This window comes from Ptychodera flava, chromosome 8, assembly GCF_041260155.1.
Source record: "Ptychodera flava strain L36383 chromosome 8, AS_Pfla_20210202, whole genome shotgun sequence".
In the NCBI taxonomy this organism is placed as follows: Eukaryota; Metazoa; Hemichordata; class Enteropneusta; family Ptychoderidae; genus Ptychodera; species Ptychodera flava.
In genome coordinates this window covers 13,502,040-13,529,655 of record NC_091935.1, presented here as the reverse complement: position 1 = coordinate 13,529,655, position 27,616 = coordinate 13,502,040, and the positions used below count along the sequence as shown (strand labels likewise).

The window sequence follows — 27,616 nt, the reverse complement described above, 5'->3', positions numbered from 1 at the left end:
TGGAGGATTCTATTGTTCATTTGTGGAGCCATGTAACAGGACAAAGTGATCTGCATGGCAGACTGGACAAACACTCACTGAATGGATGGCCAGGGACCATGAACAAATAAACACACAGCATGCATGGATGGCCAGGGACCATGTATACCTAGACATGTTAGTCTATCGATTGAACATTACCAATTTTTGAATGATTACACTTGCACACAATAAACACCTCTATGTGACACAAGTTTCTTTTCTCTCATTTTTATTTTTTCAAGATTTGATAATTTCTGAAAATTTCATATATATCTCAACATTTTGTCTCATAGCAATAAAATCAGGAGAATTCTGACTCAGGAGAAAAGGAAAAAAACTATTACATGCACATGTAAAAGGATTATCTAGTGTGATTAAAAATGTAAATTTTTGAAACATACATTGAAATACACCTTGGTACACTTATTCAATTTTTCTTTCACAAAAAATCAACAAATAAAAAGAATACAATTAGACCAAATTTCAACAAAAGCCTATCTGTAGTGTTTTTATTAACACATGCATCAGACATCTGTATGCTTCCCTGTATAGCACTTCAATGGGTATTGATTTTTACTTGTAAATGTTTGAGGAAAGCACTTGTTGTCTGTTGCATACAGTGGTGATTGGTTTCAAAGAGTGGTCGGTGCTTGCTTTTGTAACCTACAATAAATGGACACTCCCTATAAAATCATGCCATGTACAATACACTGGTCCTCTGATCAGACTCTATCTTCTAATATTGCTCAGTATGGTTGCTGTGGGTATCAATTCTCCTTTCTGCCCCTTAGGCATGATGAAATACCCACTATTACACTATTACATGGCCAAGCCTTCATTTGTATGTATATATGCATGGCTATTTTATATAAACAAATCTCTCAAGCAAAGGATTTAATATTTATTTTAATAAAGATTGTCTAAATACAAACTCTTTCCATATTCTGAGAAATCATGATACTTACATGCACCAAAATATCAACCTTAGCTGCATTTCGTAAACTCCACTGAAATGATTATCAGAAAGCAACACTGCCTGTCTCTGTAATGAGACGCACCGAGTCAAAGTTTGGCAATAAATCAATTACAATGATAGGATTATACATATTTCTGTGGAGTGACTGATTTTTTAATGATGAGGTATTTCCAATTCATCAAATTTTCCAAGGATGAAAATAGTAATTCATTATCATTGCCTGATTTCGTATTAACAGCAGACCTGTGAATTTCAGAGTAAATTTGAAGATTAGCTATACACAGATACTTCACCTGTTCCCTATTATAAAGTTAGATAATTTTTCATTATCAGTAAGGATATAGGTGCTTTGATCACATGGGCTTGAATATGGGCTTTCACAATTTTATTGGCTTTGTACTTTTAATCTATTTTTTGCATGACTCTCTCATATATTCTAACATTTACAACAAGAAATTTAAAACAAGCACAGAAGACTTCTGCGTTTGTTTTTTTCATAGTTATTACTTGTTTCCACTTCATAAACTGCCAAGATGAGGGCAATAAAATATTGTATTTTAAAATATAATCATGTTTGTTTCCAAATGTAGTCCAGTAACATTGCTTCAAGCACTGCTTGCTAGCAGCAGCAGACTCTGAAAAATGAATTTGTGGTAACTATTACTGGATAGCATTACCAGCTGCAAACAAAACAAAGTCAAACATAAATATTTTAACAACCATCATATTCTGTGGCATTCTTTGTGTTTTGTTTATGTGCATCTGTACATCCTATGGCGTGCAGTGTTCTGCGGAACAGTACAATCACAGACATCTTTGTTTGCAAATTAACTGTTTGTTCTGTTGAATGTGGTAAGATGAATCCAACCTATTTTCATTAGTTCAATAAAATATACTTCAGGTCGAGCTGTGCATACTTCATAGAATATTTTAGCTGGTGATAACAAACACAAAACAAACGTTGTAATTGGAAAACACCTCATCTGAGGACAAGTTCATGCATGCAATGTAGAAGATATCTTCTCTTGTCTGTGGTGTCTAATTATACCATGAACATGAATTATGGCCCTTGGACAGTATTTCTACACAGAATCTTGCTAAAAACGGTACATAATATCAAATGACACATCACTGAAAGACACGATTTCTTCCAACGCGGTGTGCCACCATATCGTTGAAAACACAAAAGTCACAAATTTGACATGCACGACCTCATCACATGAAAACAGACTACACACTTCCCAGTTTCTCCTTGCACCTTAAGGCACTCTAGTTGAACACTATATTCCTCACCCTCAATATACAGGGTCACTTGAAATTCAATTTGATAAAATCCCAAATTGCTAAAAATATAAAGAGTGCTGTGTATTTTCATCAAAATACTCTTCCCATTATATATTTATTTCATCTGATACACCTGATCATTTTAGTTTGTATAACTGTTTACTCAGAAGGACGATTCAACAATTCACTTTTGAATAATTGTTCATCAAAAGTTCATACCACTCTGATGCTAAATTAGGTTGTGGAGTGACTATTGTCAGCTATAGTTACCATAGCATACCATATTTATTTACAACCTATAACTACAGGAAAAAAAAACACAGTGACTAACATCAATTCTCAGTATTATCTTGGTCCAAAGGCAATGAATGGTGATCTCTTTGTATCAGTTAATTAAGAAGTTAATCAAGTGCAAAGAGCAAGCCCAGTACTTGAAAAAAAAATCACTCAAGGAAGTTAATTCATTAAAAAAAGAATAATATTTAGGATAATGAATTGTTTATGAAAAGTCGAAATTGATGAAATTTCAGTTCATACAATATCCACACATGATTTCATTTACATTAGGATAATTGCATGGTGTTAAAAGGTCAAAAAATGTACAAGTTCATTTTTAACTTGCTTTTTGTCATTGTCTTTTTAATTTGATGATGATTGATTGTAAACTGTGACTTTTTTCTCTGCCATAATTATTTTCAATGCATTTGAATAATATTTTCCATCTCACACAGTTCTCTCAGAAGGGTTCAAGTAATTTTTCTGATGGGTGATGCTGGTGAATGCACAAATAACAACTGACATGACATTAATAACATGTTAATTACAGAAATTAGAAATCAACAAAAGCTCATTTAGGCCGATTGTAGAATAAGCATTTGTGTACTTTGTTACATGCTATGACAACATGCATCTAGCAATACTCCCCTCTGCTACATAGGTGTGCATAAACTCTAAAGTACATCAAAGAAATGTCGTTTTGTCTTCCTTGTGTCTTTGAGGGAGGATATTGGTCTTATTTGCATAAAAATCAAATACCACAACATCGTGAGATTTAGCCTTATGAATATATAGAAAGTAACTTAAATTGAATTTTTTATAAGGACATCGTGAAAAGCTCCTAATCTCACAATTACAATGTTATTATGAGAAAATAGGAAAATCTGTAATGGTAGAATTCAAACTTATCGTAAGGCGAGTTGGGGAGAGGTGTTCAGATATACAGTAGGATATGCATTTTACATCACCCAGTCCTGAGATGCGTTTAGACTTGATGAATTTCAAACAACCAGGTTGGTTGGTTGGTGACCTTGCTTGATGAGTTCATCATGTCTGTATTTGAACTTGAAACAGAAGGTTGAATTACTGAAGAAATCTGCATCAATGAAGAGGACAAGGCTGTGCTAACTGTGTCCATATCCATAATGATCAAATAATTATTGATGGGATTGAGGTGGGAAAGGGATATATTCTTTGTTTAAAATATTGAGGAAAGGCTCTTCTTGAATACACGGAATCGGACATTAGACTTTCCCATTGAGGACATCATTGTGTGTATCAGGACAGTTTCCCATTTTTGTAGCAAATGTACCAGCATTTCCATTCCAGTCCTCTAGGTGGCGCTATGCACCACATTCCTTGATGTTTCTGGCATCTGTAGCATCAGCTATGAGATCCAGATGGTAGTCCGTCGCCAAGGTGACACTCTGCAGACAACCGGAAAGTCCAGAGGCATACCGTCGCTGAGACAGCTCAACAATGTCATTCATACCACCTGTGTGATTTAAGAATTGTAATCATGGCTACTAGATCAATAATTTTTTTATAGCATGACAAATAATGGCTTTACCGAACAAACATTGCTAAATTTGTACACTGGTCATGCCGTTTACCCTTAGTGTAACTATAACAATTTATTACTGTGAGAAAGACAGATAGTTCCTTTAAATAGTTATAGCTTTTGGGTTTCAGGTTGGAATATCATGTGTGGTATGAGAACTGTAATAAATTTCTGATCTTATGGAGTAGTCACATTGCATGTGCTATCTTTGCTCACACATGTCACATGTAATACTCTCTTAAAAATGCAATCAACTTAATATTTCTGTTCCTCAAAATGACTAGATACATACACAGATGAGCTGTCATGTTTGACTGGAAGGTAGATGTTAAAAAGAACACATTTCATGATACACCGACTTACCTAGGTAGAGACCATTGTTGGTATTAAGCTGTTTGAGTCTGCCTGGAGATGTGCCTGTGACTGTGTTGACACTGTCCACTGTAAGTGTAGCCTCTCTGCCTTCCCTGTGTAGATGAACTCTATGCCATTCACCATCAGTGACTGTATGATTGCTGATGATAACAGCCTCTCCACTTCCAAGATTATAGCTGTTGAGCAGTGAGATAGTAAGAAAATGAACACATAATACCTAGCCATGCAGCCATGAGGCTATAGCGTTTGTTTACTATCCACTACCAGAAATCATGGCAAATAGGAAATAGTTTGTGTAAAAATGCTTGGTCACAGAATTCTTTGATTCAACACGCCAAAACACAACCACGATTGGCATATATGTAGTTTTACCTCACCTGAATTTGAGGTGACCTTGTTCCAGACCCAGGGCTAGATAGTCACTGGACCTGGTCATGACGTCCTGACCTGTCCACAATATCAATCCATCGCTACGTGTTGTTTTAAAACTCAACTTCACATCAATCTTTGAACCGGTCACCCTACAACAATTGAGACAGAAAGGAGAGGACATGAAGTAAAAATACCGCAATTATACGGTGTCGCTCAAATTTGATCAGAATTGGTATATACCAGTATGGGTTACCAATGATCAACAATAAATGTTGTTTCTATCTGTTCAGTGGAGGAAAATTCTACGTTGATGTTATGGCAATGATTTCTGCACAGTACAACCAGAAAAACAACAAGAAATATTTAAACCAGAAAAACATGAATGACAAAAGTAATTAAGGTAATATGCACCTCGAAAGCGAAAGACTTAAACTTTTGCACTAACTTTCCTCAAGGAATCTTTCAATCATTCTCTTTCAACATCAAGTATAAAAATAGGGGGTCACCGTGCAAATTTTGGTACTAGAGAAACAAATTACCCAAGATTTACCGATATTAGAAATTCAAAATGGCCGCCATCCCTGTGTTAACTCTATGGCGAAAAATAAAAGTTTTCGAATTTCGAAAAACTAAGCCGGTGAAAAGTTTTCTTTCACCAAGAGCTTTAAAATGAACCCCCACATGTGGTATATCAGAAGAGAACTGTAAAAGTTTGAGAGCCCGAATGTCTGTCCCCGAGGTGCGTTCTACCTTAAGGTCTAACTTTAGGTACTGGAGGTCAACTTTAGCAACATGCATAGCAGAAACAAGCCCCTCTTAGTTTAGTATAAACGGTCTTCCCCCATCTACTCTCTATGGTTGCAGCTGGTCTGTTAATATGTAACAGTTTATAAACAATGACAGGAAATGAGTCAAGATCAGTGGAGTTTGCCTGTTCTTCACTGGCATGCCTCCTGCACATTTGCAGGATTTCACTTTTTCTTACCTCATTTGCACATTTTTGACACTGATGTGTTCATTTGAACAAATTCACATCTCAACCCCTGCATCTACCTGTACACCAAATACTGAGATGGTAGCTTTGGCGGTATGGGAGCCTTTGTGTGTGACGGACATACATCCACACATACCCACAAATATGCAGATATACAGACATGCAAATCAAATGCAGATATGCAGATATACAGACATGCAAATGAACTGATTCAGCTCATACAATAACCTCACATTGGTACACCAAATGTGAGCTAAAAAAAATATCACATTTGGTTTGTACAACTGGTTTACCAAAGGTATTGTTTCACACCAAATTACACTGCCTTGTACATTTTCATACAGACATTGAGATACTTGACCTGAGCAACATGTTATGACACTTGTCATTTAACGATACGAAATAAATTATCTTACCTTTTTAAGAGATCTGGATGTGTGAGGTGTAGATAACTTCTTCCGTGGAATTCAAACTCTTTGGCGTCATCAGAGAATAACAGTTCTGTTGACATGACAGAAATAAAAAAACAGTCATCATGTTGGTCATTTCTGTCATATACTGTGAACATACTGTGAACTGAGAACAGTATACAATTACTAGTATTCTTGTGTAGTTTCAACCTTGGTCATGACAATGAAATTAAACCGTATCATTACAATTGTGCACACATCTAGGCATACTCTATGTAGTGTGTCTTGATGATAGAATTAAGGCTAGGCATATCTATAGTCTTCTCATATCTTATCCAGGCCACAATAGCATTTTGTATAGTTACCACATTTTTCACACACCGTATTCATGCACTGTCTTTGTTTGTAGACTTTAATTTTAGTTTTAATTTTGTGAGACACTTGGTGTCATGGAAGAAAGTGTAAATCCAAGACAAGTTCAGATTTTGCAGAATTATTTTCTTGAAGGAAAAGGTCACTGCATGTGTGAATTGTCGTTTGTCAAATGTGCAGTGAGACTGCTGGCTCTGGTAACCCTTGAAATAAGTCCTGTTGCATAAATAATATTCAGAGGAACCAAGAAATATGATAAATTTTGTGCTAAAACTATATGGTACGGCTGTCCAAACATCAACATTTCATTGACGGGTCAATAATTTTGAGTAAAAGCCAATACTTTCAGTAACATGTTGGAGCTACCAGATTTGACATTGGACAACTGTTCAGCTTTGTTTAAGTAATATGCAAAATGAAATGGGAAGTTTTTAAAATTTAGGTTACACTTTCCTCAAGAAAACTTTAAATTGTTCTCTTTCATAATCCAAAATAAAATCAGGGATTAATCATGTAAAACTTTGGGTTAGAGAAACACATTGCTTAAAAGTTATCATTATTTAAAATTTATAGCGGTTGCTATGCCCTGTGTAAACTCTACAAGGAAAAATTAAACTGTTCATTTCCACAAAAAAAAAAGATGGTGAAAAGTTTGTTTGCTGTACAGACTTAAAGCGGAGTTCACAAAAGCAGCAGGCCAGCAAAGAATTGGAAAAATATGTCAAAAACACTGTCCACTTGGCATGTTCAATTTTCAAACATTTTCCTTGTTTTTATCAGCAGAACGTAAATTTCATTTCATCACAAATTCAAAAGAATTTATTACAACAATGTATAATGCATTTCGTTGGGTCAATTCAGAACTTCATTCATATGTATTGTGAATAACAACTGCTTTAGATTTTAATTAGTATATTATTTTGAACCATGAATACCATCTACAGTGTCTCATTGTGTCCCCAACACTATTAGAACTATTTGGGATATGAGCTTGAGGGGAAAGGTATTATTTATCTCATTAAGAATACCTCTGGCTGATAACAAGTCACAATCCATGTCTAATTATTATGTTCTTGAAGGTATAAAAGACTTCACAATATTAAACAGAGTGGATGTTCTTGCATGCATAAAAGGCTTCACAATATTAAACAGAGTGGATGTACTTGCAGGTATAAAAGACTTCACGAGAACAGAACAAGGGAAATGAAGTGGAATTTGTTATTTGATCTCATTAAGAATACTCCACTGTTTCATTCTTTATTAGACTCCAGAGATGGTATGTACACTGTGGACAATATTGTATAAAGAAAATAAATCAATGATGAGTTTGACAGTGGCTCTGTGCGGAAATGAAAAGCAAGCACATTTCATATACTGGAACTAATGGGCTGCCTGTTCAAGTCAAAGAATTGATAGATTATCTTTAATTTCATTATGCTCCTGCTAGGTTGGAAAAACACAGAGATGCAAGTAATCATAACAAGGTAGCATCACGATCAACTGACAGAAAGTGTTTTTTGTTTATTTTTGGACAAGTTGCCTCCTGATTGTTTTCTTATAATTTTGAAGTTGATTAGTAAATGAAAATATGAAAAAAGTAACAACAACAACAACTAGAATAATGTAATTTGCTCCCCAGGTTTCTCTTTCAATGTTTTTGCATTCATGAGTTATTTCATTGTCCTCCTCATCACAACACTTTTATTTCATACTTGATATACTACTAACTACTACTAACTATCAGAAAACTAAATTTTGATACAGCACAGACTGAATCTAGAATTTCAGACTTTATGGAATAATTCCAGTATATTGACTGGTGTGGTTGAAAATACTGGTATTGATATATTGTTCAAATAGAATGACCAATGATAACTAATTCTTGAAATACCAGAATGATAAAATTACAACTTTAGATGCTGTGGTAAATGGTATGTCCGCTATCACACAATAAGAAGAAACAGTTTCAGTAATTCCCTATACTAAGCAGATAGCACTGATGGCATTAAGAAGACAAACTCACCATTCTCACAGTTGTCTCCTTCGTATCCAAGGTGACAGTCACATGTGTAGACATCATGGTTCGGTACACAGTCTCCATCATGTTGACATGGAGCGCCCACACATGGGTGGTCAGCATTGATGATGTTGATGGCGGCCAGCGCATGCTCCACAAGATCCAGCGGTTTGTCGTTGATGACAACCTGACAGGAATGGGTAATATCAGAGATGTAAGAATGGAAAGGTATCTTAAAATTACAACACTTTGAACAATGAAAAAAGCATCCACAGAAAAGCTTGGTTTATCGGCAAAATTAAATATTGCTGTGCATTTATTTTCAATTGTGAATGTCCTATCTTACAACTTAATTCAGGTTAACCGAGTGCTGTAATTTTTCCCACCAAAATTTTAGTGAAACATTTTACGAAAGTTTTAAGAATTTTTCAGTATTTTTTAGATAATTTTGGACCAAATGGGCATCACATTTCATTGGCTTTGATATTTTAGCGAAATTTTGGCGAAAAAAATGGACTTGAGGTATATTTTATACAAGCGACAGAAATTGACTTTGGCACTCAAAGGGTTAATAGTTTTGCTTTTCCACAGTTCCCATTACATTATATTTGTTATTATATCGATAATTTATCTTAAGTATGTTTGATAGTTAAAGCAAGGTATCTGTTTGACTGCTTTCTGGCCGTTCCACAACAGCTACAGATTCTCTCCATACGTTAGTTCATTTATCAAATCATGGGGTATATTTGGCACTTGTGTATCTTTTATTCAGTGTTTCATCAAGGATATCACAGAAGTAATTGATTTCAAATATCCTAAGTACAACTATAAGACCTCTCTGATATCAATCAAGCAAAAAAGCTTTTATAATGTAAAAGTTACAGCGGTAGCTTTTAAACATGTCAAAAAATTAATTGTCAACAGTGGGAGACATTCATAACCGGAGCTCTTCAAAAAAATCAACAGATTATAGGTTTGCATACAGAAGTTTACTTTTGAGTTTTTAACCCTTTCACCACATTGACCATGGTTTGGGCCAAAGCCACTGTTATCAGTGGTGATTATGGACCTCTTTACAGGAAAATAATATGACAGAGTGGTTGACCATCTTTTGACAGGGTGAATTGGTGAAAAGTGAATGTGTTACATTTGTTGTCAAACTGTAACAGTTGAGCACTTGTAAATTCCTTGGCACTAGCACAGATCAGGCAGTACGTGGCATGATGGGATGTCTTCCCAGGGTGACAATCTAGCTTCTGTGTTTGGCATGGAGTGCACAGTTTGCTAAATATCACACAATTTTCTTATCCTGACATCATGTCATCAAAGACAGGAAGCAGTAGAGCATATCAAATATTTACAAGTCTCTGTGTGATGAACAAGTAATAAAACTAAATGGCTGCTTTAGAAAATTAAAATACACTTTTTGAGTGACTTATTTTGCTCGTAAATGTGTGCCTTAATTTCCGATATCAGTCTCCTTGATCTGGAAATGTCAAATTACTCATTCAAGCATGGTTCCTGCATGGGTCAGTTGATCACAAAAGCTGGTCCATTCAAAACATACTGATATTTTGTGCCTTTGTTTTGGCAACACAGACTTAATGTTCCATGCTTCATTAACAATAAAGTTCATCAATCAAATACAATTGTTATATACACTGAAATGTTGGAATGGAATATTGTACACATCATTTTTCTATAAATACCCCTTAATATTAAAAAAAAATGCTTTGGACTTGCTACTTTTATTCTCATACACTCAAAATTTTTTTTTGGTGAATCTTTGGTTATTGGTAATTGCAGATTACACTGCAATAATTTGTTATTCTTTAAACATTTATTTTGATTAAGACCTGTATTAAGGTGGTTGGAAAGGCTATTTTTGCACCAATTCTTTTCTCAGAGTTAATGTCAAGTTTCAAGTGTTAGAATCAAGATATTTGGTTCAAATTTTAAGGATAACTCCCTTAGTTAATATTTTCTCCAAAGAATATAAAAATTGTATATTTGCAGCCATGATTTTGAAATATGACACCAGTAAATATTAAAATTTAATTTTTCATATTTTTTTACATATTTGAATTTTATAATAATTGGATAGTATTAATATTACCAAATTAGTTATAAATATGTTGACACTATTTATTGTAAGATTTGTACGGCAGGATTTGTAAATAAAATTTGTTTTTATGATTTTACATGGGTTTATATATCAAAAAATTATTAAAAATTCTTTCAAATTTCAAAATGTGATTTTTCAAAAAGTACTTCAAATACAGGTAAATTGTGCCGTACAAATCTTATCTGTAACCTTGTTAATAGGCTGTAAAAATTCCATGTCCATATCTCATTTCAAAGGTTGGATTAAATTGGTATACAATTATGTAGGAAAACTGTTATTCTGTCAAAAATGTTGAAAACAAGCCATATTTGCACCCCTCTTTTGAAATCATAAAGCATTTTTTTTGGTTAATCTCACTTTTGACACCTCTTTGACACTCAAAGAATCTAAAAATGCATTTACAATAGCAGTCACTCACTCTGAATGCCAGCACCGCCTTGTCAAACTTTTCTGAAAAACAGTAAATAATGACTTTCCCTTTTCAAACATTTTATTAAAAGCTAGGGGACCTCTACCATGGTTAATACACTAAGGACTCCCCAACTTCTTCTTATTTGGTCAGTTTTTCAGAAGTTTTAACAGGCTATAACTCTGCAATGCCTTTGTGCCCAAATGTCTAGTTTTTTTTATTCCACAGAGAATGTTGACTACTTTTATATTTTAATAGTTTTTTTGAAATTTATAACTGACGCTCTAGCCTTTCCAACCACCTTAAGGTAGAATGCGCCTGGAAGAGAATTACTTGGACTCTCAAACTTTTACAATTCTTTCCTGATCTAACACTTGTGGCTGTTCATTTCAAAGCTCTTGGTGTAAGAAATGTTTTCACCAGCTTAGTTTTTTGAAAATAAAAAAAAATTATTTTTCTCCATAGAGTTAACACAGGGATGGCGGCCATTTTGAATTTCAAATATACTTAATTTGTTTCACTGGTACCAAAATTTGAACGATGACCCCTGGTTTTTATTCTTGATTTTGAAAGAGAATGGTTGAAATATAGCTTAAGGAAAATTAGAGCAAAGGTTTAAGTCTTTCACTTTTGAGGCGCATACTACCTAAACTCTTCTCATTGTTGTAAATGGATACTACCAATGATAAATGATAGCTGTGAACCGTGAAATGTACTGGTGCACCTTGCTGACAAGCACAGTAAACATTCTTGACTTTCAACAATCTTCAAACACACAAAATTTTCCCTCGTCAAGCTTTTTTATTTTTTAAAAATAAACCGGAGAAAGTATTTTAAAACTGTAGAGCCAGCAACTTGGGAAGTGGTCTGGATCGTCTTGATGGTCTTGAAGCCAATTAAGTGCAGGAGATTGATGATCAGCAGGACTGTTTGATTCTCTGAAATCATGCACTTCAAATCTATGTACAGATACTGCGATGCTCATTTATGTTTTTGGTGTTCAAAAATGTGTCAAAAAATATGATCCGTGAGATGCTGGTGAGCATTTCAGCATTCGGCAAAAAAATTTAAAAAGGTTTCTTATCCGATATCTCTGACAAAAATGATGAAGAAACTTGGTTTTCTATTGTATTTTTTGTGTTTCAATGAATTTCACAAAATCCACCTTCCAACACAGCAACATGTTTACATGCAGAATTGTCAGAAATTCTGACAAGCAGAAAGATGGCCATGACATGATCTTCATTTAATAAGGCATACATGCGATCTTTCACATATCACATGTCACATATTCTGCCATGCATAGCATCCTGACCTTTGCAATACCCCTCTTTTTTCAGCCAATTTGACAAAAAGGCTGACACACACAAACTTTAAATGACATGTTTGATTGTGGAAAGTGTGGAAATGATACAAGAGGAAATTATTATACAAAAGGCACAAATAACTGCTCAGCCATGAAATTAAAAAAAAATTCCCATTAACTGTATATTTACTATCCTCCAAAGTCAACAGCTCATTGAAAGTTTTCAAATAATAAACGTTTTCAACTAATCAAGGGTAAGTGCTCAGCCTCATTATCAGACATGTGATCACCGTGCCCTGGTGATGGTACTGGGACGTAGCACATGTACTCACTGAGAGACAGAGAGCAGATAGTTTACATCACTTGTATTTGATATCATAAGTTTATGATATTCTATATTTTAACTGTATGTCATCAGAACACTGCCATCGTTGACACAACAGAATGACAGTATGATGATATGATGATCTCAACAATCTTCATCTTGTGATAACAGTGTCTTGTCCTGACTGCAGACTAAGAGCTGTGTTTCTATGAATATAAATTCAAGATACTATTCACAATGGCAGGAGACTGTTCCATCCTCAAAAATGTTGTTGGATCAACACTGCAGTCTTTTGTCAGTCATGTCAGATTACATTCTGTGACTGAAGTCACATCCAGAATCAGGCTATGCAATAGTATCATTGACCGATTTGTGATAATACATACCTTTCTAAAAACAATTTTTTATCAAAATAGGAAATTATTCCACTTTTATAGACATCTAAATAAAAAAGAACAGTGTAAGAATAGTACTGCTATTGTGTCAAAGTGAGTGTTTTTACAGTCAAAAGTAATTTTTTTTGAAAAATTAGTACCAAAATTAAATAAATTGGGTAGATTTTGAGGAGAGAATCAATGTAACTGACAATTACCTTCTGCACATCACCAATGAATGATGAGTTGACTGCAGCATACTTGGCCATTACGTCCCAGTTATCATGTCCACCCAGGTACAGATCAGTGCTGAATGATGTCTGTGTGAACGCTCCTTCTGCCTTGGCCTTGACAGCTGGCTCATCATCAAGTTCAAGGATACCTTCCAGACCTGTTCTGGAGAACACGGCCACATGCCATTCATCAAGGGTCAGGTTGCTGTGAGATCTAGAGCATAGAAGGAATCACTCAGTATTTAGCGGAGTAGATGATACAGGCCACGAGGTATTATGTTAAATGAAACTGAAAGACTCAAATTTTTGCTCAAATTTTGTGCGCGAAACTTTAAACCATTCTGTTCTAAAATCAAGATTAAGCATCACAGGTCCGCAGCTTATTTTCAGAAGAGAGAAACAAATGACGCAAAATTTACCAATATTTCAAATTCAAAATGGCCCTACTCAACTTGATAAGGAATAAAAAATTAATTTCAATTTTCATGAAAACAAGCTGGCAAAAACTTAATTTCTGCACAAGCTTTAAAATGAGTACACACACAAAAAAGCACAGCACTTTGAAAAAATTTGAGAGTCAAAGTATCAGCTCCCATCCACCCCTAAATACTAGATACCAGAAAATTTTAGAAAATTCTCTAATAGTACAAAAAGTTGTTTGCCCATCAACTTTATTTATACTGGGACCTTAAAATAGTGAAGCTATGCTTATCAAAGGACTGTGACAAATTTTGCTAACTGGTAACTATCGGTATTCAATTTTAATGATATTTATATCATTGTCCTTGCGATAATGACTGTACGCAGCTTGCCTTACAATAGCTGGTCCTGTACCACAGTCAAATCTGAACTCCAAATGACCACCAGACATAGCCAGGGAAATGAAATCACCCGTAGTGTCAGTACGGAGGGCATCGTAGAGTATCAAGCCATTTGGTGTTCTGGGTCGGAAAATGATTTCAACTTCCAGGTATGACAGCTTGGTGTTGTTCAAACCTTCGTATGTCATGTATGATGTTCCACTGAATGATGGAATGTGAATTGTGATCTCTGAAAATAAAAGGACAAAGTTGAAATCAGCTGATGCTAAGGTATTAATATCACTACCCTGAACAACATGAATGCTAGCAGCCTTTCAATTTCCTCATTGTCAATTTTGTGGAATCAAGGATGAAAGGCACATTTATTTTGGCTATGGGATAATGACGTCTTGCATACAGGCTATGTGATGAATTCAACTTCACAGTGTAGGATCTTATGGACTTTGCGGATAACATTTGACACTTTCCATTGCACATTTTAAGGTGTAGTTTGTGATGGTTCTTTCCAAGTTTGTGAAAGTTTTGTACTGACCCTAACTTTTGACTTTTATTAAGATAAACGGTCAGGAAACTGCAGAACTTGACAATGCAATTATTGAAATATGAAACCTGCAGTGCATGTCCAGAATTTCTCAGGTGAGAAATTGTACTCTACCAATCCTTTGTGTATTGATCTGACATAACATACTGCATTATTAGTCCCCACGGACACCGTCCGGGGGGACTTATAGGTTTGGTCATGTCCGTGCGTGTGTGCGTGCGTCCGTGCGTGCGTCCGTGCGTCCGTCCGTCCGTTCACGCAGATATCTCAGAGATGCCTGAAGCGATTTCATTCAAACTTGGTACAAGGATTACTTCATATGTCATACAGATGCACGTCGATTTGTTTTGTGATACGATCCAATATGGCTGCCAGGCGGCCATTTTATTACGATTTTTTCATGTACAGAGCCATAATGCAGGCATGTTTCAACTGATTTTATTCAAAGTTTGTACAAGGACATTGACCAGTGTCATAGATATGCACGTCGATTCTTTTTGTGATACGATCCAATATGGCCACCGTGCGGCCATTTTGTTACGATTTTTTCATGTACAGAGCCATAATTCAGGCATGTTTCAACTGATTTTATTCAAAATTGGTACAAGGACATTGACCTATGTCATACATATGCACATCAATTTGTTTTGTGATACGATCCAATATGGCCGCCAGGCGGCCATTTTATTACGATTTTTTCATGTACAGAGCCATAACTCAGGCATGTTTCTACAGATTGTATTCAAAGTTGATACAAGGATATTGACCAATGTCATAGCTATGCAAATCAATTTGTTTTGTGATACAATCCAATATGGCCGCCAGGCGGCCATTTTGTTACGATTGTTTCATGTACAGAGCCATAACTCAGGCATATCTCAACCAATTTCATTCAAAGTTGGTACAAGGACATTGACCTATGTCATACATATGCATGTCAATTTGTTTTGTGATACGATCCAATATGGCCGCCAGGCAGCCATTTTATTACGATTTTTTCATGTACCGGGGTACAGAGCCATAACTCAGGCATGTTTCTACAGATTTTATTCAAAGTTGGTACAAGGACATTGACCAATGTCATAGCTATGCACATCAATTTGTTTTGTGATACGATCCAATATGGCCACCAGGCGGCCATTTTGTTACGATTATTTCATGTACAGAGCCATAACTCAGGCATATCTCAACCAATTTCATTCAAAATTGGTACAAGGACATTAACCTATGTCATACATATGCACATTGATTTGTTTTGTGATACGATCCAATATGGCCGCCAGCAGGCGGCCATTTTATTACGATTTTTTCATGTACAGAGTTATAACTCAGGCATGTTTCTACAGATTTTATTCAAAGTTGGTACAAGGACATTGACCAATGTCATAGCTATACACATCAATTTGTTTTGTGATACGATCCAATATGGCCGCCATGCGGCCATTTTGTTACGATTTTTTCATGTACAGAGCCATAACTCAGGCATATCTCAACCAATTTTATTCAAACTTGGTACAAGGACATTGACCTATGTCATACATATGCACATTGATTTGTTTTGTGATTCAATCCAATATGGCCGTCATGTGGCCATTTTATTACGATTTTCTCATCTCCTGAACTACAACTCAGACATGTATCAAGCGAATTTATTCAAAAGTATTTTTATCACAGACCTAATGAAGAGGACTCTATCCTCTCTGAGGACCTGTAATCAAAGCACCCATTAACAAGTGGGGACTGTGTCATCAACGATGACTTGTTAAAGTTATAGTCAGTCTCTGACAGAACATCACTGGACAAATGTTGTGATTGATGAACAAGTTAATCTACTGCCCTCTACAGGTCAAACTTCATTATTTTTTGTTTTTATCAGTCCAAACTCAAAATTTGTACAAGGGAAGTTCATCACCTTGTTCACAGTGAATACCGGCTCTTCCAAGAGGGCAGAGACAGATGTAGGTATCCACTGAATCAGTAAGACAGGTACCACCTCCATGGCAAGTCACGTTCTTGCAAACACTGCTACTGCATTCACCTGAAACGAAGGTTGATACAGTAAGAAAACGAATGATTGTTAGTCAACAAACATGATATTCGACAAATTGTATTTGAAGAAGATGAACAAGTCCTCTATCAGAATAGTTTGTATGCAGTTTTTTTCCTTTTAGAAAATCAGTGGAGATAAATTACTAAATGATTTATTGTAGTACATCAGGCACTAGTCATCAAAATCAAAAGTTCAAATCAGAATTTAAATGGAGGTAAACTGCTATTAAAATGACCTTTTATTTAGACATCAATATTTATTCAATATATACATAAATATGAGTATTTATTCTGGTACATCAGGAACTAGTCATCAAAATCACATGATTAAAAAATTAGGACATTAACTTGAGAGTATACTGACACAATCCTGTGTTCAATGTATTAAATCTTCTTTGAAGACAACTGTGCCAGGGCAAATATTTCAGTGGTACCCCTATTTGACATTCTGCTATCTGAGGCTAAGTATGTTTGAAAAGCATACATTGGTGTGTATGGAGGAAGGATTGTCGTTGAAACATAGGCCTAGCCTCAGTTTCTTTGTGTATGGAAGCACTGCGTGGCCAAGCAAATAAGTGAAAGTTCAGAGTACTTCAAGTTTGAGACCGAGTATGGTGACTCATATTATTAGAATTATTCAGTATACATGGTGTACAGTAAATTTTAGCCCACATTGTAGCACCATACCTAAAAGCTAAAATAATACTCAGAACACAGCCACTTATACAAATGTTTGTATGAATTGATTTGAAGGAAAAGGTCGCAGTACACATGACAGATGGCTACCTTCCAGCTAAAGCTTTCATGAATTCACTATAATGAGTTTCACAGTCTGGAATGAATGGAAGAATTATCGTGAAATGTCAGAAATGCAGGTACGTCACAGTGTAGTCTGTTTCTGTTGAAAAACGCTATGCCAGTAACAGAAGTTACTCTCAGATATTTTATGTCATGTCTCTTTGACAGACCAATTACAACAATCTTCTGTATTTTCATGGCACTACTAATACATATACTAACTATACCACAGATCATACTCTAATTTTATTCCAATGCTGCACAAGTATGATGAATCTTAACCTTTGAGTGCCAAAGTCAATTTTTGTCGCCTTTATCAAAATATACACCAGTCAATTTTTTCTAATTGTTGCTAAAATTTTGATATAAATCTGAAGCCAATAAAATGTGATGTGCATTTGGTCCAAAATTGTCAAAAAATTATAGAAAAATTCACAAAATTGGTAAAATGTTGCACACTATAATTTTGGTCGGAAAAATTGCAGCACTCACAGGGTTAAGTCAATGAATGGTAGGTTAAATGAAAGAGTACAAAATATACACGATGGAAGAAAACATTGTAGATAGGTTTGTCTCTGCTTACGTAAGTGTCATGACTAAAATATTTCTTAGCACATGCTGTATAGGTATCTGCTGAAAAAGTTGCATTTGAATAAAATACAAAAGTTTTCTGATAATATACACAGCTAATACAGTAAACAGAACATCTGCTGTATATATTCAATTCAAAATTTTTCCACACATATTATTGATATCATATTTTGAATCTACAGAAGGACGTAATTACTTAGTTGGTTTCATACAGCATGGACAAATTTGATAAACAAGGCAGAGTAAACATAAAGCATAGAATGACTGGTGCTTAAATTTGATAATGGATTGGACATAAGAGTAAACAACAGAATCAATATTTTTACTTTGAAACAAATTCCACTCTAATATCTAATGCATATTTACATTGGCGATCAATAACTTGATGAAGATTGCTGACACAAGGTCACTGTGGAATAAAGATATCTCTGTGTTGTCACTTTCAATTTAAAATTATTTCTGGTTTGACATTTTGTGACAAGTCATTCTGATTATTTTTCTAATTGCAATGACGTTATGTGCAGATGTTGCACACAATAAATTCAAGCTTTCAATAAATACCAACATAATGTCAAAGTGAATTTAATTCAGAGATACCAATTAAGCCACAGACTGTTTCTCTAGGGTCTATGGTTAAACGTATCAATGATGCCAGTGATAGATGCTAGAAGGGCGCCCTCAACATCATAAACACAAGGGCTTATTTGACAAGCAACATAATGGCCATTTTATTATAGTAACATTCTTTCAGGTAAAGGAGAATAGAAACAAAAATAAGTAAAGGAAAAATACAAAAAAACTGAAATATGCTTACGGCAGTGCTATCCCATTGCTTTGAAATACGGAAACTACTTTATCACCTTGTTTTCTCTAGTGAAATGCTATTCAAGCATTCATTGTTCGAATATATTTTTAGAAGTTTGTGTTATGTATACTTCCTCATTGTTTAGTTTTTAATGGTTCTGAATTTTGTTTTTTGCAGACAGGGTATTCACTGTGTCATTTGTTATTTGTGATGGCTGGCGACAGCTGTTCTGAAGACACAACACAGGCAGGTTGCGTTTAAACTGGTGATGACAATGCAAGGTATTTCAGATATGTACTGAGCAACCGCGTAGGTCATCATCTGAGATGCTATTATATATCAAATTACATCAGGAATGTCATGGAGGGCTTTAAGGTATAGTATTATCACTCATAAACAAGGTCCTAATATTCACCTCTCTCTTTTTGTTTTCGACCTTCTCGTAAACTGTTGTAATAAATTCTCATAAACTGCCAATTTTTATTTTCAATAAGGACTGAAGAACAAAAAATAAATCTTACATTTTGTGTCTAAACTACTCAAATAGCTTTATATACCAACATGGAATCTGTGATATGCTGTGACCAAGCAAGATGCAATACTAAAGGTCAGACATAAAAATCTGTATGTGATGACTATAACATGTATCATACTTGACCCCTAAACATTAATGTCTAGTCCATTGTAATGCTGTCACCCCTTTGATGGAAAATGGAGTTGGCTGGTTGGTTGATGTATGAAAGACTCTGCAGTACAGTCTGTACTGCCACATTCAAAGTTGGAGATGCTATAGGGAGCCCTCTGTAGTTCATGCAAAACAGACGAATGCAGAAAGTGAACTTTTTTCACTGCATGAAATGCGTATCACTTTTGTATGATTGCTTGCAGTCTCATTTTTCTTCACTGATATGTTGGATAAACACAGTGTATGAACTGATTGCTGCATTTCGTTTCATCAATTCTACTTTATGAAAGGAAGTCATGGGCTAGACCAAAGCTGAAAGTTAATATGGATATTCAAGAAAACACAAAACAGCCGGAAACTGTGTTGACAATGTATTGACATATCATTTGAATGCATATCATTGTGTGTTTAACAAACTGATGTGTGGATCAAAAACAGAATGAAAGAAATCGATTTCACATAGAAAGCAATGTCATGGTTATTTTGGGTCTTTGCTTTTCCAAACTTCATCAATTACTTTCCTCAGGGCAAACACATACATTTTGCAGTTACAACTGAGAGAACGTTTGAAAGCATGTTGTACAAACTTGCCCTTTTGTGTGGGCCCCTGAATTTTGCAGTTCTTCAAGAATTTGATAATCAGTGCCAGAGTTTAACACACTATGACATCGTATCTGTACATGCAAAGAGCCAATCAATCCGTAGAACAATGAAAACACATCAAACCAGAGGAAAAAGTGCAGAATACGCTGTGTACATGAAAGATATATTTTCACTGTCAATATTCATCTGTGCAGTGACAGTGTCTAAACTCAAATCAGATAAGTATACATACAAGATTTAACACCAGGGCAGCTTAAGGTTTACAATTCATTTTAGTATTATTGCACTCCTTTTAATATTTGTTTTATTTTTGGTTCATGGTTATTCGCTGGTAATTTTTGTATATTGTAGTTTGTATATTACTTTTTTACTTTTAATTTTCATCACATTGATACAAGGAATTGTTGCATATAATCATAAAGCAATGAAAATATTGCATTTTTTGGACAAGGGAGGAAAGAACACAATCTGCATACAATGTAACACCTTTGGGGCTACTTTGTTGTGAGTTGGGTGTTTGGTCGTAGGTCATGACCTTACAATTCCGACCTTTTGTCAGAGCAGACGATAAAAATGGCAAGAATTTCAACCCATCCCATACACAACAAGGAATTCCAGCTAGGATTACCATGTAATAATATACTGACAATAATCTGCTTGAGATGGGAAGTCCTAACTCATTTCAGCAGTAAAGTATCTGAGGTGACGGATGTATTATTTCATGTGCTGTCTTGCTGAGCCTGCTGAAGCATGTAAGACGCTTTTTTTGTCAAAAACAAGTGTCATCGGCAAACGGGGATGATCTCGCTCTTCAGCAAAACAATTGACACAGAATGAATAGGATTAAGTTATTTCATGTCTGTAGTGCGGTTTTGTTGCATAATCATCATCTTAATACCGGTATATGCATCAATGAGTGGTATGAAGTGAAAACAATACAAATAGCAGTTTCATAGTCATAAAATATTCTCAACACTATCTGACAAAGTATCATATCACAGAATTGAGAGAGTATATACTGCAAGTATCGTTTTCTAATTCAGTGACATGAGAAACACGGTATGGTACAAATGACTACACAAAAACAGAAGCTTTGTCAAACTTCCCTTAGGCTGCATTTATGCTACTGGATTTTCTTACAATAGGACTCTGACATTTACACACCGTACAGGTGGAAATTTACAGTAAATTGACAGTAGCTTACAATATTGACCATGTGAAATACTATGATAAAATTCTTGACAAAATTTTATGACAGGTGATTTCCTGTTTTCTATGAAATTCTCTATATTTTTGAGTACTAGCTCTTTGCTTTAAATCAAGAATATTAATAATCATATAAATTCTGAAATATTAATCAAAGGCACAAAATAGGATTGTTGTCTTATGAGGTGAAAGAATAGGAAACATTTGAATACCATAAAGTTGTGATCTTAGGATGGCCTTTTCATAAACACTGTTTTTAATGATGCACGCAGTATTTTGTATGAATTTTACATCCTACACTTAACAGCAGGCAAGGATATTGACACAAAACCTTTTTATTTTCTAGTTTCTACAGAGGACAATTACAGATAAAGTATTCATTTTGCCAGTTTGCGTCTGGTTTGCCGGTTCCTGACCAAAGCTTCGGTAAATTTTAAACGGCAAATGCAATAATATGTGTCACTGTGGCCATCTTGTCAAAGTGCTAATACTTATACTCATGATACTATAGCCGTTGTACAAGGCTGAATCAATGAAAATTTACAAACTGTCTTTTTGTAGACCAGCTGATCTGAATGACACTAACTAATCTGTCCAAATTGATAGCACTATCAAAGAAGCTGATATGCAGTACTTATATGGTCAGAGTGACAAACAGCTGTCTGAATCTGTCACTGTTTTCAATGTCTAATAGAACTAAGATATAGTCTTGCTCCTATAATGTACAGGAACACATTATGCTGTGTGACGTGTTGGAAGCTACGGTTACTTTGTGGAGACCTTCGCCAACTAACAGATTGTACCATTTAAACAGACACAGGAATAAAATCAATGAACGTAGATTCTTTTTGCCTTTTATCAACTTTCCAAAGACCAACCAACCACTTGGTAAGTTTTCTGTTTCTGTCGCATGTCTAAATGTCAAAGTTATCACTGCCTATTGAGTCGTGGATGTTTTGTCCACACAGAATGGCATCCTACTTGTAATTCGATAGCAAGGGTAATTTATCACAATGTGATAGATATGGTTTTTCTTTGAGTATACAGTATATCTTATTCATGTCAGGATTTGAACTATGCGGCTTTGATAAGAGTAATATGAGGTGTTGACAGTCTGGTCCAAGATATCTCACTGTTTATTCAACGAAAAGTCAACACGTTGCAACATACATCAAAGTAGTTTCTGTGTAGGGATTGATAAACTGTAAAACATTTGCATCAGAAGTTAAACGTGCCAGATTCTATTTCATTTTTTTAGTTATATAATACAATAATTTAACCATGAATCTCAATATCATTGATTATGGACGATAATTTATGTGAATGTCAACTGGGACCTTGCAGTATTTTACATCAATCTTTGCAGTTCAAGTTGTCAGCTAATATTTCTCAGAGTGGTAGACACCCAAATTTTTTGTAATATTGCTTTATTATCTGTTCTATAGGTATGAATGTTAAAAGTATGTATTACTGACTGTACACTCTTTCAGTTTGTTTCAAGCTGTGACGGAACAATTAATTTCAAATAATACCAATTTATATTTAAAGTGACCTTGAACACTGCAAAAGACAATGTAAAAATTATATTTCTGACTTGATGCTTCTTACACATTCACAGAAGAAACCTTTTTGAAGATTAAAATGTCAGCAAAATTTCTGTGTTAACAGAAAATACTAAATTATTGATTTCTTCAATAAATAGCTTCTTTAAAATCTGCAAAAAAATTTCTAAAAGCTAGGAGATAGCAAAAGGAAAAGATATATCTGATATCATTGATATTATACATTCCTGTCACACAGTTTATGATCTTTTAGTATAGCAAAGTTGCAGCATAGATAATACAATTTCATATATATATATATATATATATATATATATATATATATATATATATATATATATATATATATATATATATATATATAAAAATATATATATATATATATATATATATATATATATGTATGTAATATGTATTTTTTTTGAACTTACAGAGATTCGTACACCCAATAACACACTCCAGCAGTAAAAACCAAAATGCAAAATTTGGCCAAAAACCCATCTGTACATTATAGAAATGCATGCCGCATATTTGAAGGCATTTTATTGAAGAAACTCTTGCGTACTTTCTCCTCTCTCTCATAAAACAAGATATTCCATTAATAGCAAATGATGACATTCTTTCACTTGCAATGTGTTTATTTTGGCCGATAATTTCAATTATCAACACTCCATTCTGTATGAATATTCCACTTACAGACATATTCATTGTACTCTTTTGTAGTACAGGATCATTCATACAAGATTCAGATTGGCTGTTTGCAAAAAAAGCCGCCTAGCTATTCTGTATGCAGTCACGACATCCATTGGATGCGGTCTCTTTTCAAGTGTTGGTACTTCGCCGTATCCATGGCGATACCTTCCACCCATTGTAATCAAGTATTCCACTTACCGACATCCATGCCTTCCAGAATGTCACCAATCTGCGACACAACCTGTCCTCGTTTGTTTGTTTTCTCAATGCGTTTTCTCATATCGTAGCGGTGTTCGTTAACTGTGAGAGACTTCACACACCCGGCAAATCCTCTGTCTATGCCAGTGTACCTGGATATGGCTGTGATGTTTTTGTATCCACCAAGGTAAAAGAGTTCTCTAAGAGTTATCCTGTTGTACAAACCCTTCAGAAGAAAAAAATCACAGTTCACGTTCATGCGTGGAGGAAAAAGCGATAAAAATGAAATCACAGCCATGCAACGTTGAAGTTTTCCATGAAAAAAGTATAATTACTGATTTTTAAATTCTCACTTTCACTGATGCTTGGCCACATTTGCAATGATAGAAGAAATCAATATTTAAAAGATTATGCATTGAGGTATTAAATATGGGATCGGATTATTTTCATATTTGCATATCAATGATCAGCATTTCTGTATAGAACTGTTTCTGAGACTTCCATTTGTATCAGGGATGCAATACAGATTCTTACATTCTGAGATTTTCTGGATTTGTTTCCTGTATATTGGTGGTGAATTCTCAGTCAAGAAAGGTCATTGACTTTTCCTGGATTTCACAATAAGCTCTCTGGAGACAAACTTTAAAAGCATTTGTAAATTATTTTAATATTCAGGTTATCTGAGATTGGGAAAATTAAGTAGACTTTCCCATCATTTTAAATGAAAAAATTGTGAGCCATAAAACTATTCACTAAATTTTGAGGGTAAGGTTCTGCAGAGAGTCAGCGTTCAGCAAAGCTAGGCCCTGTAATAACAGTACACTGAAAAGCTTATGAGGCAAATGCGAGTGTTTGATGTCCACCTAGGGAAGACATGGTTAATACTTATATTCCCATGGTTTCACGAGTTAATATTCTATATTGACCTGAGGTATTATTGGGGTCGATATCTGATATTCCCTTAAGGCAGACATAATTAATTTTTGATATTCGCCCGAGACTGACATTGTTAATGTTTGATATTCCCCACAGGATGACATGATGTAATGTTTCATATTTCCTTGGGTGAAGATCGCTGGTCCAAATCTGGTCAACATTTTATATTCCCCTGGGGTAGATGCAGTTAATGTTTGATACTACCCTGTAGTCAGCGGGGTTAATGTTGCAAAGTTGATATTGCCCTTGGTTATGATTTGATATTCCCCTGAGAAAGTAGATTACTGATGGATATTCCATGAGTCAATCTTTGTCATTAAACTGCTTTAATACACGTTGTAAGCTCTTTGCTTCTGATGGTGTGATTACCCTCCTATCAAAGGGAAAAGTGGGTCGGAAATGACAGGGACTGAAAAGGTAAGTTAAGGATGTTTGCGTAAGGGATTTTTTAGATTTTAAATTAACTATTGAAGATGCAGTGAATCATAATGTTGAAGACATCATACCATTTAACCACCAGTTGGTTATTGGACACTTGCTAAATTATAAAATTTACTTATAATATCTGTGATATTTACGTTTTCAAGGGGCTATAACAGTAACCATTTTTCAGGCAAACTACACAATCTGAAAATGTTTATGCCAATACAATGAAGAAATAATTTTTAGAATTTGGGTACTTTTATCCCATATGGAGTTGGTCAGAAATAAGGCATCAAATAGTTTCCTTTATAAAGGAACGTAAAAATAATTTTCGTTAAAACTTGCATATCTATGTATTTTTCTTGATAACGTTGATGCATTTTGAATGATGCTAATTTTCATTCTACAATATGAACATTGCATTTTTCTCTCATGACATGAAATTTTCAGGATTTCAAAGAAATACAAGGGATTTTGGCTGTCGCCTGTATTTTTTTGACATTATTCTAGGGTATTTTTTGTTTGAAGCTTATTCTTTTAATGAAAATTTTTTTTTAAGTTTGATCATCAAGCACGTATTAGAGATGAAATGGTCCCTCTTCAAAGCAAGCAGACTAGACAGTGCTAGTGCACTGAAGGTACAACAAATGTCATGGTTTAATGGATTCCTTGATGGGAATTTCATGGTGAAACATCTGCGGTGGTATGATTTATGTTTCAAAAATGAGAGTAGAGTGTCATGAGGAGTCTGCTTTCTCCCCACTAATGACCACCTGGTACTTCAGAGCAAAACCATCACTCATTCCGACATATCATTAAATGATGCCGGCCGGTACCTCTACTCTCTCTACGTCCTGATGTTTTGATAGATCCTGATAACAAAATGACGAATTATCATTGTCTAATAGAAAATTTGCAAATGGAATTTTGTCAGTTTGTGAATTTGGAGCGTGAAAGTTGCAAGGCTCTTGGTTCACTGCGTGGCCATGAGGTGCTTTTATAAAAACAACCATTCTATGCATCACTCAGAAGGGCACTTTTGTACTGCGTGTATCGACTACATATACCGTATACAAGGAGCATTAATCCCTGCTCACAGCATGTACCATATACAATTCATATTGGATTTATCGCTGACTCATAGCATTGCAAATTTGTAATCTATCCTAGGGTCTTTTGACTTTTTTCAGGAAGTCCTGCCAGTACTGAGAATATCCTACAGGAAGTGATTTTCCGAACACCTGCTTCATAGATTTCCATGACGTTTGTCGTCATGGCAAGTGCATCCAGGCAGAGCTAATAACATGTCCAAATGACTTTATGAATCTCTGAATACCATGAAATGAAAAGTGACATTTTATCTCAGATTTAGCTCCAACAAACGTCATATTCAGAAAGTCCCTTTTAGTACAAAGCTGCAACAGAAAAGCGATAAACGTGCTTCTTGTGATCGCCTATACGCTAAAAAATTACATCAATTTTTTTCCATAGTTCAGAAAGTAACAGCTAGTGAATTAGGTTTAAAACTGCAACTGGGAGTTCTTACTTCATGTCAAAGTTCCCTGAACCTACCTATCATTATTGACAAGTTCTTTTACCTGCATGTCTGTGTGTTCTATTTTGATGTAAACTTCAATGTGCAAATGGTGCCAGTTATAGATGGAAAAAGAGACCAAACTCTACATTTTCAAAAGCAGAATGTGCAAGATAGTCGATCATTGACTCTTAGAAATCAGAGTTTATCAGTTTTGCTAGGTCCTGAAGGTTGACAATGAGTTCTTCTTGTCATTTTCTGTGATTTGCCGTGCATGAAGATGTCAAGGGCTGATGATTTTGATGATTTCTGAACTTACCGGTGACTGGCCATGCACTGCTTCTTCGTCATTGACTTGGAGCCAACCACTGTAGCGTGATCTGTACACTGTCAATTTATGCCATTTATTCAGAGTCACTGTGTAATTACTCCGAATTATTGCTGCACCTGTGCCGCAATTAAACCTGAAACAAAAGACAGTCAGTAATTATAACATAATTAAAAGATTGCCATTAAAATCTCAAGATATTTTTTAGACTCTAAGATTGTTATAGCGTGGACTAATTCTCTCTTTCAAAATTGAGCTTTTGGTGAAGTTGCATCCATGCAGGCACTCAAAGGAACATCATCATACACACTTAAAGATACATTATCTATTTACATACTCTGGGTAGATCCTCTATTTACACATTCCAGGGTACATCATCTATTTACACACTTCTAGGTACATCATCTATTTCC

At 35.0% G+C, this 27,616-nt stretch overlaps 1 protein-coding gene across 1 annotated transcript in view; it reads right to left on the bottom strand.

The window, feature by feature from the left end:
• Positions 1–233: 233 nt before the first annotated feature.
• LOC139138544 (pikachurin-like) overlaps positions 234–27,616 on the bottom strand; it is a 75,068-nt gene continuing 47,685 nt past the window's right edge. Inside the window, exons 5-14 of the mRNA XM_070706962.1 lie at positions 27,195–27,339; positions 23,983–24,208; positions 16,705–16,830; positions 14,243–14,480; positions 13,416–13,644; positions 8,665–8,845; positions 6,276–6,360; positions 4,871–5,014; positions 4,482–4,669; positions 234–4,052 (exon numbers count right to left, since the gene is read on the bottom strand). Coding sequence (XP_070563063.1) covers positions 3,901–4,052; positions 4,482–4,669; positions 4,871–5,014; positions 6,276–6,360; positions 8,665–8,845; positions 13,416–13,644; positions 14,243–14,480; positions 16,705–16,830; positions 23,983–24,208; positions 27,195–27,339 — 1,714 coding nt within the window. The 3' untranslated portion in view covers positions 234–3,900. The remainder of the gene's footprint in view (positions 4,053–4,481; positions 4,670–4,870; positions 5,015–6,275; positions 6,361–8,664; positions 8,846–13,415; positions 13,645–14,242; positions 14,481–16,704; positions 16,831–23,982; positions 24,209–27,194; positions 27,340–27,616) is intronic.